Source organism: Sorex araneus, chromosome 10, assembly GCF_027595985.1.
Source record: "Sorex araneus isolate mSorAra2 chromosome 10, mSorAra2.pri, whole genome shotgun sequence".
Lineage (NCBI taxonomy): Eukaryota > Metazoa > Chordata > Mammalia > Eulipotyphla > Soricidae > Sorex > Sorex araneus.
The window spans coordinates 67,406,568-67,422,049 of record NC_073311.1 but is presented as its reverse complement, the minus strand read 5'-3'; the positions used below and the strand labels follow the sequence as shown (position 1 = coordinate 67,422,049).

The window sequence follows — 15,482 nt, the reverse complement described above, 5'->3', positions numbered from 1 at the left end:
TTATGTAATTTCCTGGAAGGGGAAATTCTGTCTTCCTTGTATGTAAGGGCACCTAGAGGAAGGCAAGCAGCTTGCTGAGAAGAATGGAGAACCAGGACTCTCCCCCCACTGGGAGTCCCAGGCCGGCATTGGGAGGAGCCTACGGCTGCAGAGACATTAATACTGGACTGTCCTTCCCAGTCATGAACCCTGCGCTTTGAATACTTAGCCAGTAGTTATTTCTGTCAGCTGAAATATTGACCCGAGATCTTCAGTGTGGTTTATGCATCCCATGAATAAGGAGAGCAGGATTGATAGATAGTAAGAACCAGCTGCAAGATGATTACTCTACTGGCTATTATTTCAGAGCCAGTAGAGTAATTATCTCTTAAATCATAAATAGGTGAAGAAAGGAAGCTATATGACAGATGAAATATTATTGGGAATTTGTTGATAAGAAAAAAAATTTGTTGTTGTTTTTGTGCTTGGGGGCCACACGCAGCAATGCTCAGAGTTTACTCCTTGTTCTGTGCTCAGGGATCACTCCTGATGGCACTGGGTTTCAGGGCATATGTGGTTTGGGGATCAAACCAAGTAGACCACAGGCATGGTAAGCACCTTACCCGCTATACTGTCATTCAGACCCAGATTAGGAAAAACTCTAAAACCATAATTTATCTTTGTTGTTAAAAACTATTTTCTAGTGACTTACTGTGGAAACAGGATACACACAATCAACATACAAGTATATTTTTTACTTAAATACTTGTACATGTAATAGCGATTTCTTTTAAATATAAATATAGTAAATCAGTGCTACTTTTTCTAACCTTTGATCATTTCCTGATACATGAAACATCTTTTTCAGTAGATGTGCTGCTGAAGCGAGCACATGAAACATCTTTTTTATAATATGAAATTATGGTACTGCTCTTTTATGGACATTAGTAGTGTCTACTTTGACAGTGTCAATAAGTAGCACAATTAAAAATAGGAATTTGAAGGACTAGAGAGATATAATAGTGAATAAGATGCTTGCCTTGCACACAGTCCATGAGGGTTCTGTCCCCAGAATCCCATATGGTCCCCAGAGCCCCGCCAGGAGTGATTTCTGGAGAGCCAAGAGTAAGCCCTGAACACTGCTGAGTGTGCCATTCCACTGAAAAAAGAAAGTAGAAATTTTATTATTATCTTATTTTTATCACTCATTTTTAAGATGCAAAGCTATTTCTCCCCTTTGGGAAAAAAATATTAATTTCTTACGTAAACATAGATGAGAAATTTGAACAGAGTAAGCTGAATTGTGTTTGCAATAGTAATGGGGATTTTTTTCAACTCTTTTTCCCACCCTAGTTTGAAATTCAACCTAATGTAACATTTTATTTGCTTTAATTGCATCTTAGCAGTACGAAAACAATGAAAAATCCCTCGACCTCTTTAGTTTCTGTTGAAGTTGCATGCTTGCCACTCTTAGTGCCCACCTGCTGCCCTGACATCTTGGATTCTCCTGTGGCCTTCGCTGGAGGCCTGGCCTGTTTGTGTGTGCTGAGGGGAACCTGGGCCCTTGGAGGAGGGCGTGGAACAGTAGCCATGCCTCATGGTTCTACTTCGCTCTAGACTAAGGAGACTCCAAGTCAATTCAGAACACACTGACCTCCCCATTCCACCAACTGCCCTTCAACTTTGGTGACCACAATTCTGGTAACCACAGGGCATCCCAGTGATCCGCTGTCTCCTCCTTTCCTGATAGGGCTGCCCAGCCCAGTGATCCGCTGTCTCCTCCTTTCCTGATAGGGCTGCCCAGCCCAGTGATCCCGTCTCCTCCTTTCCTGATAGGGCTGCCCAGCCCAGTGATCCCCTGTCTCCTCCTTTCCCCGATAGGGCTGCCCAGCCCAGTGATCCACTGTCTCCTCCTTTCCTGATAGGGCTGCCCAGCCCAGTGATCCCCTGTCTCCTCCTTTCCTGATAGGGCTGCCCAGCCCAGTGATCCCCTGTCTCCTCCTTTCCTGATAGGGCTGCCCAGCCCAGTGATCCATTCTCTCCTTCCCCTGACAGTGGTGTTCCAGGCCAGTGATCCACTGCTTCCTTCCCCTCCTGTGAGAACTGCCCTAGGCCAGTGATTTCTCCCTCTGATAGTGCTATCTTGGGCCAGTCACCTATTCCTCCTTAAAGCATTGCTCAGCATCCCATATGGTTCCCTGAGTACCACCAAGAGTGATCCCTGAGCACAGAGCCAAAATAAGCCCTAAGCACCACGGGTTGTGTCCCAAACTCCCACAGAAATTGTTCAGAGGAGTGAGAATAATTTTTTACACTGAATGAATGAATAATGAAGTTTCTTTGCTGCAGAGATAGGTTTTACCTTCTAGCACAAGGGGGCTGGCAAACATTTTTGGAAGAGGGTCTGATGATGAAGATTTTTAGGCTCCTTTACCCACCCTTCTCTGCCACTGTGGTTTGAAAGCCTTCAACCATAGAACAGGAATGACTGTGACTGTGTTTCACTAAAACTTCATGAACACTGAAATAAACATCACAATGTTGGGAACAGAGCAGTAGTACAGAGGGCAGATCACAAATCTATGATCACCTGAGCACGGTCAGGAGTGATTCTTGAGTGCAAGGCCAGGAGTAACGTCTGAGAAACTCCAGGTGTAACCCAAAAAGCCAAAAAAAAAAGGAAGTCACAATGTTCACATACCACAGGATATTCTTCTTTTTTTTTTTTTCTTTTTGGGTCACACCCGGCAATGTACAGGGGTTACTCCTGGCTCTGCACTCAGGAATTACTCCCGGTGGTGCTCTGGGGACCATCTGGGATGCTGGGAATTGAACCCGGGTGGGCCGTGTGCAAGGCAAAAGTCCTACCCGCTGTGCTATGGCTCCAGCCCCCGATATTCTTTTGATCTACCTTCGACCAGTTTAGAATGTAAAAGCTACACATACGTAGCTCAAGACCATACTAAGACAGATGGTCTGTAGACTTGACCTACAGTTAATGCTTTGCCAGTCTGTTTATTAAAGTGTCTCTCTAGGCTTTCCTCTGACTAGAAATATGTTGTGTGTTGCTTCCTTGTCCTACCCACACACAACCCAAAAAAAAAAAAAAAAAAAAACCAGTTTATTCTGGAATACTCACATCCCTGCCTTTAAGAGAGCCCTTGCATTGTTCAAAGATAATGCAGGTTCCTTGAGGTCCTCCTGGAGGGATGTGGCAGTTGCCTAACACTCCTGTTGTTATTGTTGCGGTCCTTCCAACGCTAGTAGCCACAGCGGACCTGGGAAGTGCCCGGCTAGCGAGTCTAAGCAAACCGGCGAAAATTCGCAAACGAGAAAGCAGGGTCCCGCCGGGCTGGCCGGGCTGGCCCGGCTGCGGGGTGGCGGGGCCCGCGGGAGGCCCTCCCGCCGCTGGCCACTCCCCCGCGGCCTCCCGAGGCCCCGAGCCCGGCGCCCGCGGCCGAGCATGCTCAGAGGCGGCCGCGCAGCCCCGCGCTCACCGGCTCTCGCTCGCCCGCAGGTGCCATGCGGGCCCGGGGCGGCCCCGGGGCGCCGTGAGCGGGATGCGGCGCCTGCTGGGCGCGGGCCGGGCCCGGAGGGTCGCCTGCCTGCTGGCCGCCGCCTACGCGCTCCGGCGCCTGCAGCCCGTGCTGCGCCGGCGCCTGCAGCCCGGCCGGGCCGCGGGGAGCGCGGGGAGCCCGGGGGACGCGCGCCCGCCCGTGCCCGCGCCGGACGCGGGCTTCCTCCGGCAGCTGCTGCAACTTCGGAAGATCCTCTTCCCGCGCCTGCTGACCACGGAGACGGGCTGGCTGTGCCTGCACTCGCTGGCCCTGGTCTCCAGGACCTTCCTGTCCATCTACGTGGCCAGCCTGGACGGTAAGATCGTGAAGAGCATCGTGGAGAAACGGCCCCGCGCCTTCGTCCTCAAGCTGGTCAAGTGGCTCCTGATCGCCATCCCCGCCACCTTCGTCAATAGCGCCATCCGCTACCTGGAGTGCAAGCTGGCCCTGGCCTTCCGGACCCGCCTGGTGGCCCATGCCTACCAGACCTACTTCGCCGACCAGACCTACTACAAGGTGGTGAACATGGACACGAGGCTGGCCAACCCCGACCAGTCCCTCACCGAGGACATCCTCATGTTCTCCCAGTCGGTGGCCCACCTCTACTCCAACCTGACCAAGCCCATCCTGGACGTCATCCTGACCTCCTACACGCTCATCCGGACGGCCACGTCCAGGGGCGCCAGCCCCGTTGGGCCCACCCTGCTCGCCGGCCTGGTGGTGTACGCCACGGCCAAGGTGCTCCGGGCTTGCTCGCCACGGTTCGGGACACTGGTGGCCGAGGAGGCACACCGCAAAGGCTACCTGCGCTACGTGCACTCGAGGATCATCGCCAACGTGGAGGAGATCGCCTTCTACCGCGGACACAAGGTAAGGGGCCTGGGGCCCCAACACAGGCCTCCTGGCCCTGAGGTCACAGCTGCTTGGGGACAGGAGTGCAGACCTCACTGGGGTCTTAGGGGCCCTCTCAGAACCAGCCGCCGCAACGTCAGTTACCCAGATACGTACAGATTATCTCCAGGCGTTTTCTTAAAAAGTGCTTCCTAAATTAGTAGCTGGTCCTAGAGCAATAGAAGAAAACACGTTTGGAGACCAAGGGAGCATGTTTCCACCCAGAAGCACTTTCTCGGTGGGATTTTCTTGTGTGTGTCTTTTCCTAGACACGAGACACCCGTGCTTCCACGTGTAGGACAGTTTGGACAGCTTTGCAGCTCTGGCCACTGAAGGTGCACTCTCCACCCTGAGAAGTCCAGGCACTTCTAGGTAACATTCAGCACCACTGACCCAAACAGGCAATGAACAAAATGCCCTCTATGAGAGAAAAAATAAGATTAGAAAAGAAAGGAGGAGTAAAGAAGTTCTTAAATATTCTTTTGGGGGGGGCTGGAGGGCCACACCCAGTGGTGCTTGGAGGTCATGCCTGGCTAAAATGTTATTTTTAACTATTAATATTTTTAACACTTAAACAGTTTCCTAAAATAGTTAACCTAATTATAGACACCTGCAGTGCATAAATGTCATATCAGGCTGTGAGATGGATGGAAATTTGAAAGTGACGCATCTGAAGTCTTCATAAAAATGACTTGGCAAATGAAATATTAATGTGTTCTAATGTTGGAGATGGTGTTTTAATTACCAGGTAGTTTTATTCAATTGTTAAAGCATCAGTAATTATTAAAAATGTATAGTAGTGCCAATCTGAAGAAGAAAATTTAGAGTCTATTTAGGACTTTAGGAGTCCTAGTAGGACTTCTGATTGGTCTCATATTTTGTTTTAATCACATTGATTTGTCATCCTTCTTGAACTCATGACTCAGTGGTGGAATCCTGTAGTAGGCTGTATGTTGGCTTCTTACTCCATGGCAAAATCTAATCCGTTGAGTTTATCTAAAGTGGAGTCTAATGGCGTCTAAAAATCCCATGTGTTTATGCTGAGATGTCTTACAAAATACAGTTAGTTTTAACATACTAAAGACAGAACTTTGAGATCATAATCATAAATCATCAATATGTATTTTATATTTCACATACTCATTGAGTAGCTTTCATTTAATAATACAGCTATGAGAAAAACTAATGACTTAGTTTGATATTAATTCATGCTCATTTGCCCTATATTAAATGCAACTGTATATATGTGTATCTATAAATATATACTATAAAAGAAAGCCCTCATATGAACACATTATTTATTTTATAGTTCTTGCTAGATTTGATCCCTTTTTCCTCCTCCCCAGGTGGAAATGAAGCAACTCCAAAAAAGTTACAAAGCTTTAGCAGATCAGATGAACCTCATTTTGTACAAGCGTTTGTGGTATATCATGATAGAGCAGTTCTTGATGAAGTATGTTTGGAGCAGCAGTGGACTAATCATGGTGGCTGTGCCTATCATCACCGCGACTGGCTTTGCAGATGGGGGTAATGACGTTTATGCTCAAGTTTAAATGTATGTTTAAGATTATGTCTCTTGAAGGTATTATTGCATGTTATTCATGAGTGGAACTATGTAGTTATTCTTGTGTAACAGCTAGAGGTCAGAAGCAATGGCAGACTTGAATCATGTCTTGTAACGAGAACAGTTATACAAAAGAAGGTGTCGTGGAGGTCCGAAGACCTTTCCAGTAAGGTAGTCCAGAGATCTCTGATGCAAGTGTTTCTGGAAGCAGACATTGAACAGCTTTAATTATATCAACTAATATCGAGTGATTCTGTGATTTAAACTGAACACACATTAAACCTTCAAAAAGAGAATGTATGAGCCAGAGCAGTAATATTACTGGCCGGGCGCTTGCCTTGTACCCAGCTTGGCCTGGGTTTGATCCCTAGCGTCCCATATGGTCTCTCAAGCACCACCTGTAGTTATTCCTGAGTGCAGAGCCAGGAGTAACCCATGAGCATCACCAGGTGTAGCCACAAAACCAGAGAGAGTTAAAGTGTTTGCTGGCCCTGATTTGATCCCTGGCCTCAGAGTCTTAGCCTTACCAGGTATGTCCCTGGAGGCCCCTGAGCAGCACTGGGTGTGGCCCTGGGGGCCCCTGAGCATCATCAAGGTAGCTTAGATAACCCTCAGCACTCAGGTCCTCACGTGGAACCCCCATTCCAGTTGTCCAAGAATCACTGGGAGGTGCCTCAGGCCTTCTGAGTGCTCTGGGAAGCACCCCCATACGCACACCGAGAGTGTGATACGTGCGCTCCCCTCATGCTGTGAGATGCAGTCTTTCATCCTCTATCGGGGTGCTCACAGACCTGCCCAGGTTTGTACTCAGTACTACAGAACAATGGGAACATGGTTTCCCCTGTGTAGGACCTGGGAGGAACACTGGGCTCAGAGGTAGAGATAGAGTGGTCAGCTTGAAGGTGTCTAGTTGTATTGTGTCACTGTCTCAATGCCTTTGCCACCACTTTTCATCTACTGGGATAAACAGTCACAGGTGAGTGGGACATTGTTAAAATGTTGTATAAAAACTGAGCTGGGAATTTGGGTCTTCATTGGCAGGGATGGAGGAATTCGGTGAATTCCTGCCGTATTTCCTGCCCTCCTTCTAAACTTAAACACCCACTCTGAAGCCTGCCATGCTCTTTAAGATGTACTGACCAAAGCTGCTCTGGTGCTGAGGAGCTAAGCGAATGCACAGACTGTGGAAGGTGAACGGTTCTCTGCAGTTCTCAATTCTCCTCTTCCTGCCCTCTCCACTCGTCACATTAGACCAGCCTCTGCTTCCCAGTCTGTAACCTGAGCAGTGGTGAGGCTCTGGAGGGCTGTGGCAGAGATTTACTAGAGGGATTATGACGTGTAGAGGTATATGCTAGGTGTTGCTGATGCGTGCTACAAAACAGGGCAACCGATGCACCGAGATCCACAGATCTCACTTTTTGTGTATAGAACTAGCATTAAGGTTACTTTTTGAGGTTATCTAATAAAAATAAGTGGCAGATATTATACATAGTAATATTTTGAAAGTTTTAATGCTTTACCCAATCCTGACAAACACCTGTCAAATTCGTCATTCTTAACCTAAAGCTTCTCATTTTAGAAAAGTAAGATTGGTGAATGCTTTGTAATAAGTTCTTCACCAAATGTACCCCACAACTGTTTTTGTAGTGTGATTAGGCCACTAGGAAACAGATTTTTTTTTTTTGGTGTTTTTGGTGAGGGGCAACCCCCAGCAATTCCGAGCTCTGCACTCAGATTATTTCTGGTGCTACTTGGGGGACCGTATAGGGGGTAGGGGGAGATTGAACTTGGGTCAGTGGTGCTCAAGGCAGCCCCACTGTACTATCACTCTGGCCCCGGAATTTTATCTTTTATATTTATAATTTAAAGCATTATTTTAAAAAGTTTACATTGTGAGGCTGGGGAGATGACTCAAAGGGCTGGAGTACATGTTGTACATAGGGACGGCCTGGGTTTGAACTCCAGGACCACAGGGTCCCCTGAGCACTGCTGGGATCCAGCCATGAGCAACACTAGCTGCCCTGAGCACAGAAGGCTGTTTTAGATAAGCCAAACAAAGTCTATGTTGAAAAATGTATTATTAGTAGTTTTAGACTCAGTCCTTCCGTGATGAGACAAAATAAGCTGCTTTTCAAAAGGATATTGGGGGAGGGGTAAACACAAACCCCTGAACTTCAGATTCATTTTACTGAAAAAAAATTGACAGGATTACCGGGTATTCATAATAAAGTTAAGTATTCATGATCAAGTATATGAATCCTTAAAAAATTATTACAAAGAGTACTAGATACAACCCCAATGACCAGATTATGGTATACTTATCTTCCTGCTTGAAAGCTCTGATCTTATTACAAAACCCTGGAGTACTCAGCACAGAGCAGAGAAAACGTAGCTATTATTGGTGGCAGATTAACCCCAGAGGGACCAGAAAGAAGTAAACAATGCATGCAAAGACTCTAACTAGCTTCTGCTGTAGCTGATGTAATAACACACTTAAAAATAACTTTTTTAAATCCTAAAAAGACCGTGTTGAATTAAGGAAACCACATTAAAATTTTAGATTGAATGATTGATAAATAATCATGTTGGTACAAATGAATCAAAGTATTTTTTAAAAGAAAATTTGTGTTTGGAAAGGCAAATAGGAATTTCACAGAAGAAGAAAATGAATTTATGTGACATCCTCACTGCAAGTCAATTTCAACATCTGTGATTTCTAAGGTTGCTATCTATGTTTACAATGTTTGTGTGTACCTACTCATATTTTACCTATCATGACTTTACACATGAAAATATTATTTTGCTCAAGCAAGATAATTTAGTTTTTGTAATAATGTTAGATTAAGGCTAAGACTTTGGCCCTTGGGCCGACATTTTGTTTAGTCTAGACTTTGATCTTAACTTACGCTCGTGTCTGAGTTGTCCCTTGTGTTAGAAGTGAATTGAAAGTGTGATGCTGTATATTTTAAAGCAAAATAGATGGGGAAATGGAGAAAGGGAGAGTGGCACACAGAAGTGGTAGGAGAAGGGAAAGAAACGGGTCCTGGTTCACCACAAGCCCTGCACCTGGCTGCTTTTCTGCACTCTGGATGCGCTATAAACACCTTAGCACCTGCACGGCTCCCTGTCACTGCATCAGAGAGGCCTGCATCCTCCCCGACAGCTCTCTGACAGTGCAGCCCCGGGCAGAGAAGCAGCCCTTCACACTGAGGTAGAGCAAAGAGAAACAAATACCAGAGCGGGTCTGTGGCCGTCTGTCAGTTATAATTTCCTCATTAATTTCCATCATATTTTAGAACTTTGGAGATAAACTATATTAGGACAGACCATCATGTTTGTGGAAACAGTAACAGAGAGAGGATTGTTTTTCAAAAAACCAGACTGTTTGTTGTAAGAAAATAACCAGAACTGACACTGGGAGCACGTCTGCGGGGAGGACCAGGCAAGCATGCATTGGTCTTTGGCCCACAGTGCTTATAACTCTGTAAGGCAGACTTCTGGGGCAGCACATTGTTCTTCACTTGAACATACCCTGGTCAGAGTAGATAGGCGGTAGCTTCCCCAGCTAACCTTTCTACAGGCCAGTAAATAGCCATCCCTGGTGCAAGCCTCGTCTCATCTACACGCTTACCCTTGCTCTGCACCCAGTTACTGGGAACGTTGTTGGCCGTCCTTCCTCTATATCCCCTGAACCATGCAGTGTGCACCCCTGTGGAAGACCTGGAATAAAGAACAAAGCTTCCTCAGTCTTATTCCTAGGGAACTTGTGGTCCCTGGGACAAACAAGGGTTTCCAGGGAAGCCTGTTTGAAAGAGTGAGTGACTGAGGAAGAAAGAGTTTGGCACAAAGGGAATGAAATCACTAAGGTCAGCAGAAAGCGAGTGTACAGAGACACATAGCTAAATGGCACTGTGTGTCTGGGCAAGGGACAGGCACAAGAAGCTCTGTGTGTGAGGTTAGGGGTACTGTGTACGTGGTGCTGCTAGGGGAATCAGGGATAGTACTGCATGTTTGGTGCTGCTGGGAAGTGAGGGACGGGGTACTGCGTGTTTGGTTCTGGGAGATCTGGCACTGGGGGAGGTGAGGAACAGGCCGGCAGAGGCAGCTCTGTGGTTCTGCATGCTTCCAGGGAGCCAGAAGTGTTTCCGCCTGTCCTGGCACAGTGCTGTCCGCCTGAACCAGGAGTATTTGTCGCTTGGTTGTGTGAGCAGATGGCAGTAACTGGAGTGGGCTGAAGGAATGCAAAGGAAACAATCTTGATCTTAGAGAAATAAACCAATGGTGTAGGAAACAATCTACAGGTGTAATTATGCAAACTGTCTTGGAAAATAAGAAAGGCCGACTTTAAGTAAAGTCTGGTTACACGGAGTGGGGAGTATCAAGGGCCACCAGGTCTGGGCCCTGGTACTGCATGGCCTCCCTCGCACTGTTGGGTGTAGCCCTGGTGGGTGGCCCCAGCACCGAAGGAGAACCCCTAAAATTAGTTATTCAGTACAAGTTCATGTTTCTAGGAAATTATTGCTACTGACAAAACTCAAGGCTTTATTTTATCCATAATTTATATAAAATTGTTTCATTACTTGAAAAAACTCAGTGGTCTCATGCTTTACTTTCAGACTCAGAGGACGGCCCCAAACAAGGTAAGGTCAGCGAGCGAACAGAAGCCTTCACCACTGCACGCAACCTGCTGGCCTCAGGAGCGGATGCGATTGAGCGAATCATGTCTTCATACAAAGAGGTGCTTGTGTCTCAGTGTCACATATAGATAACAGTCGAGAAAACCCCCAGGCCTCTGACTGCCATGCACACCTTGTCTCTGAAAAGCATCTCTTTCCTCCACCCAAGCTTTCTGAGGGCGTGACGTGAGGGTCTGTTCCACCACTGCGCGGTAGCCAGTCAGCAGAGATGCCGTGATGGGCTGACAAGGGGCTTTATTGGCAGCAGCCGGCAGGTTGGAATACAGTGATCTCAGGTCCTTGAAGCAACCGTCTTGTCCCCCTGGTTGGAAGCAGGGGTTTTTCTAGAGAAAGAACAAGGAGGACAGGGTAGCTGCATACCAGTGGGTGCCTGAATGAAAATAAAGTTCCCTCTGAGGCACACTTCACCTTATCTCCAAGCCCCAGAATACCAAAGGTCAGGCAATCGGGAGGTTAGGCTGAGACAAGCTGTCCTTTCCTTAGGCTTTGGGGCAGGGTGGCTTTCCTTGTCTAATGCTGACCTGTGGCCTGTTTTCGACCCCCGGGTCCCCATCAGCTCTTCTTTATGGCTATTTTCCTTTGATTTGGAATACCTTAGTGCCCATGGTCAGTTGTCCAAAAGAATCAGGCGACTGAATTTTATCTGGCCATTTCCTGTTGAAAGGGGTCTTCGTGGGCAGGCAGGTGTGAGACAGAACAAACTGACCTGGTGGGGAAATTTCCTACAAGGAATTCTTGTACACTCTACCTTCAGATCCCCTCCCATGAAAGAAAACGACCCAAGATGCATTTGGGGTCACAACAGTTACTTCTTCCCAGTCCTGCCTTTGGAATGTCTTGTGCTATTCTGTGACTGGAAAATTGTTTTTTCTGGGGCTAAAGATTTTAGGACATCGAGTCCAGTGCTTGCCCTGCACGCAGCTGACCCAGGTTCATTTCCCAGCATCTCACATGGTCCTCCAGGTCCCACGAGGAATAATTACCGAGTGGAGATCCAGGAGTTACCCTCAGCATCACTAGGTGTGGCCCCCTCAAAAGATCAAACAAACAGAAAAAGAAGTGGTTTTGTCCAGTTATTACATAGAACCAGTCTCTCAGTTCTGAGAAGTCCAGGCAAGGAATTGTGACTGGAGAAAAAAAATGGTTTAAAAGGAAGGTCACTGGAAACCCCAGCAAGACCGCCAAGAACGTCGTATTCTACATCTCAAAGCATATCCAGGCGGCAGGTGTGCTGGTGGGTTTGAGGTTTCTGACTCCCTTGGGTCTGCAGAGAAGCAGCAGATCTTGGGGCAAGCTCTGCAGTCTCTCGAGAGTTCCCTCCACTTGCAGAGTCTTCAGAAGAGTGTCCAAACTGTTTGTCACTGCAGGCCAACTGGGGAAAAACTTGAAGCACTAGTTCAGAAATCCCCCACCAGATATTAGAAAATTTCAAGATTCCTTCCAGTTCATAGAAACTTCAAAAAATAAGTGATTAAGAGGATCAGAATCTGATCTCCAACAGGCATGTTACTGAAACACATTTTTCCACCTTCACTGCAAGTCTAAATAGTTACAGCAACCAATTGTTTTCTTCTAATGAATGTGGCCAGTTATTTTTTCACAAGCACAATTAGAACAGATAGTATTAGGCCAGAGAGATAGCAGAGGGAGCAAGGCTCTTGTCTTGCACCCAGCCTGAGCACTGCCAGGTGTGGCTCCCCTGCCCCCCACGAAAGAACAGATATGATTCCAGAGACCCCTTCAGCCTGCCGCCTTAGGCTGAGCTTAAACAGCCTCTCTGGGGCCAGGAGTCCTACTGCTTTTCTTTCTCAGGCTCTGCCTCCACTAATCAGTATTACCCAGACAGGAGTCAGAAGTCCTTACTAGCATGTCGTAGCAAACTAAAGCAAGGTGACTTCTCTGAGGGAGAGTGTCATATTTTGCAATTGACTGGCCTCAGGACAGTCTGTTTTAGTTTGCTCAACTCCAGAGTCCTTCAGATTTTGGATGAGTGGGGAGGAGCATCAGATTTCTCCTGCCTGGTTAAGACCATGTGCCCAACTGGACTCTGTAGTCAGGCTCTCTGTGTTGTCACCTGAGTGCCTGACAGCTGGCTGCAAATCCCTCTAGGCCTGTGTGAGGTTCAGATTTGTGCAAGGCAAAGGCGAAAGTTTTAGGGCAACTGAGAGCTCAAGTTAAGCTAATATGATCAACATGCAGGATTTTGTTTATTTTCCATTGAGATTCATCTGCAACACTTTTATTTTGGGATCACTCAGTTCTTGAGTTTCCTATTTGGGGATTAATACTCAATTCTTGAGGTTCCTAAGGGCCTGTGGAGCTACTTTGTTATACTTTTAGTGGCCTTGCTTTGAACCACTCTTAGCCTGTTTCTGTTTATTGACATATACAAATTTCTAAAGTAACATTGTCTTTGATATTCCAAAGTCTCAATAAGATAATCAATTTCTCTTATTTAGACAAATAAGACATTTGTCTAATATTTCACGTTGCTGTGAAATATTAAAAACAAGAACAAAGAAAAATCACTAAGGGTGTCAAGAGGATAGAAAATTATGTTTCAGTTCTACTTATAGTATGTCTTACTTATTGGTAAGACATAATTTCCCAGTTCGGAGAGAGAGTTCAAAGGACTGAGCAGTACACTTTGTGTGTGGGAGACCCAGATTCAGTCCCCGGTCCCCAGGCACCTCCAGGAGTGAACCCTGAGCACAGAGCGGGGAAAAGCTCCCTTTCCTGCCGGGGGTGGGGGTGGGGGCTCAGGAATCTAAAAGAGATGCAGCTCACCAAGTTCCTGTGAGTCAGAACACTTTTGTGCTCGTGGTCCACTTAGCTCCATGTGGAAGGCTCAGTCTCCCGCAGTTCTGAGTGTCCCATTTGTCTGTGGCTGTGCAGTCTATGTCGGTTCTGCAGCAGCTCAGTACTCTGACCTGATCTGATCGGTCAGCGTCACATCCCTCCATAGATCTCTCTGCACAAGGCATTAGAACAATTTGGCAAATAGTGAAAGAACGTAGAGTGCTCATAATTCAAGATTTGTTTTTGGTTTTGAGCCTTTCCCCATGAAGATCCTATTATAACACAAAGGGCAAGGAAGTTTGCTCAGTTTTGTGACATACAGTTTATACAATTTTCTAAAATACCAGAATTAACCAGAGCAAATCAGAGTCTTCAGGATTGCCAAACAATTTCATATGCCCACATTATTATTACTCTTATTTATGATAAGAAGGCTAAGTATTTCTTAGACAGCAATGCTTCCTGGGAGACTTAACCACACCAAATAGGTCTGATTCATATTTTTCTCCTTTTTTCTATAAGCAGAGAAAGGAATTGTTCTAGATGACTTTGCTCTTCTGAGACCTTCATTATATGCTTTGCCTTTAACCAATCAAAGAAATCAGTTTCCAGGGGCTGGAGCAATAACAGTGGGCAAGGGTTTGCCTTGCACACAGCCAACCCGGGTTCGATTCCCAGCATCCCATATGGTCCCCTGAGCACCACCAGGAGTAATTCCTGAGTGCATGAGCCAGGAGTGACCCCTGTGCATCGCTGGGTGTGACCCAAAAAGCCAAAAGAATAAAATAAAATAAAGTCAAGGCATAGAATATCTCCATAAAAAAAAAAAGAAAGAAATCGGTTTCCCTTTAATTTTGGTTTCTGGAAAGTTTTATCTCACATATATTAAAATGTCTAAACATCTCTGCAGAATACCACGAAACAATGCCCATCCACATTAAAGCAAAGTAGCAGAGATACCAAAACTGCCACTAAAGCTTAGCTTTCATAAAATCAAGTCAACTTAAATACCTAGAAGTAAAATTGACTTGAAAAAAGTTATTTTGGGGCTGGAGCGATAGCACAGCGAGTAGGGCGTTTGCCTTGCACGCGGCCGATCCGGGTTCGAATCCCAGCATCCCATATGGTCCCCTGAGCACCGCCAGGAGTGATTCCTGAGTGCATGAGCCAGGAGTGACCCCTGTGCATCGCCGGGTGTGACCCAAAAAAAGCAAAAAAAAAAAAAAAAAGTTATTTTAATAACATTTACTAGGCAGACAGTTAAAAAATTTACAGTCTTAAAATTTTTGCCATAGTTTAAAAGAATACTTTTTTGTTGTTTTAACAAAGGAAAGTTAAATTATAATTTTACTTATATACTTGAGATATTAAAAGTTAAATTTTATATCATTATAACAATTCAGCCTGATTATACAAAGTTTCTTTCTTAAAATCCAATCTTCAACTTTCTTTGCAAACTATCAATTTCATCTCAAGACCCAGTTCCTACTTTTTCCCTAAGGGAAGTATCTCCATCCATTAACTTTCTTTTTTTTTTTTTTTTTTTTTGCTTTTTGGGTCACACCTGGCAATGCACAGGGGTCACTCCTAGCTCTGCACTCAGGAATTACCCCTGGCGGTGCTTAGGGGACTATATGGGATGCTGGGAATTGAACCCGGGTCAGCCGAGTGCAAGGCAAATGCCCTACCCGCTGTGCTATCGCTCCAGCCCCCCATTAACTTTATTACTTGAAACAACATGTATATTCTTTATAGGGTTAGACCCCTAGTTTTAAGCCTTTACAAACTTGGTACAATTTGAATCTCACAGGAAATTCGGACAATACTTTAAGATGCACCCTTCAAAATAGACCTCTGAACTTGGCTGAGTCTTTGCTTTCCTGACTTCAGCTTTCTCGGGGTCACAGTCTTAGTACAGTCCATCTGGGCTCATTACCTTGCTGAAATCTCCCTTTCTTGGACCAGAGAGACATACACAGGGGTTAAGGACTTGCG

At 45.9% G+C, this 15,482-nt stretch overlaps 2 protein-coding genes across 2 annotated transcripts in view; one reads left to right on the top strand and one right to left on the bottom strand.

The window, feature by feature from the left end:
• Window positions 1-3,332, bottom strand: part of C10H12orf40 (chromosome 10 C12orf40 homolog) — a 65,850-nt gene extending 62,518 nt beyond the window's left edge. Inside the window, exon 1 of the mRNA XM_055118113.1 lies at window positions 3,119-3,332. Within this exon, the coding sequence (XP_054974088.1) occupies window positions 3,119-3,120 (2 nt within the window). The 5' untranslated portion in view covers window positions 3,121-3,332. The remainder of the gene's footprint in view (window positions 1-3,118) is intronic.
• Window positions 3,333-3,439: 107 nt separating this feature from the next.
• Window positions 3,440-15,482, top strand: part of ABCD2 (ATP binding cassette subfamily D member 2) — a 53,201-nt gene continuing 41,158 nt past the window's right edge. The window contains exons 1-3 of the mRNA XM_055118112.1: window positions 3,440-4,406; window positions 5,774-5,954; window positions 10,608-10,729. Coding sequence (XP_054974087.1) covers window positions 3,540-4,406; window positions 5,774-5,954; window positions 10,608-10,729 — 1,170 coding nt within the window. The 5' untranslated portion in view covers window positions 3,440-3,539. The remainder of the gene's footprint in view (window positions 4,407-5,773; window positions 5,955-10,607; window positions 10,730-15,482) is intronic.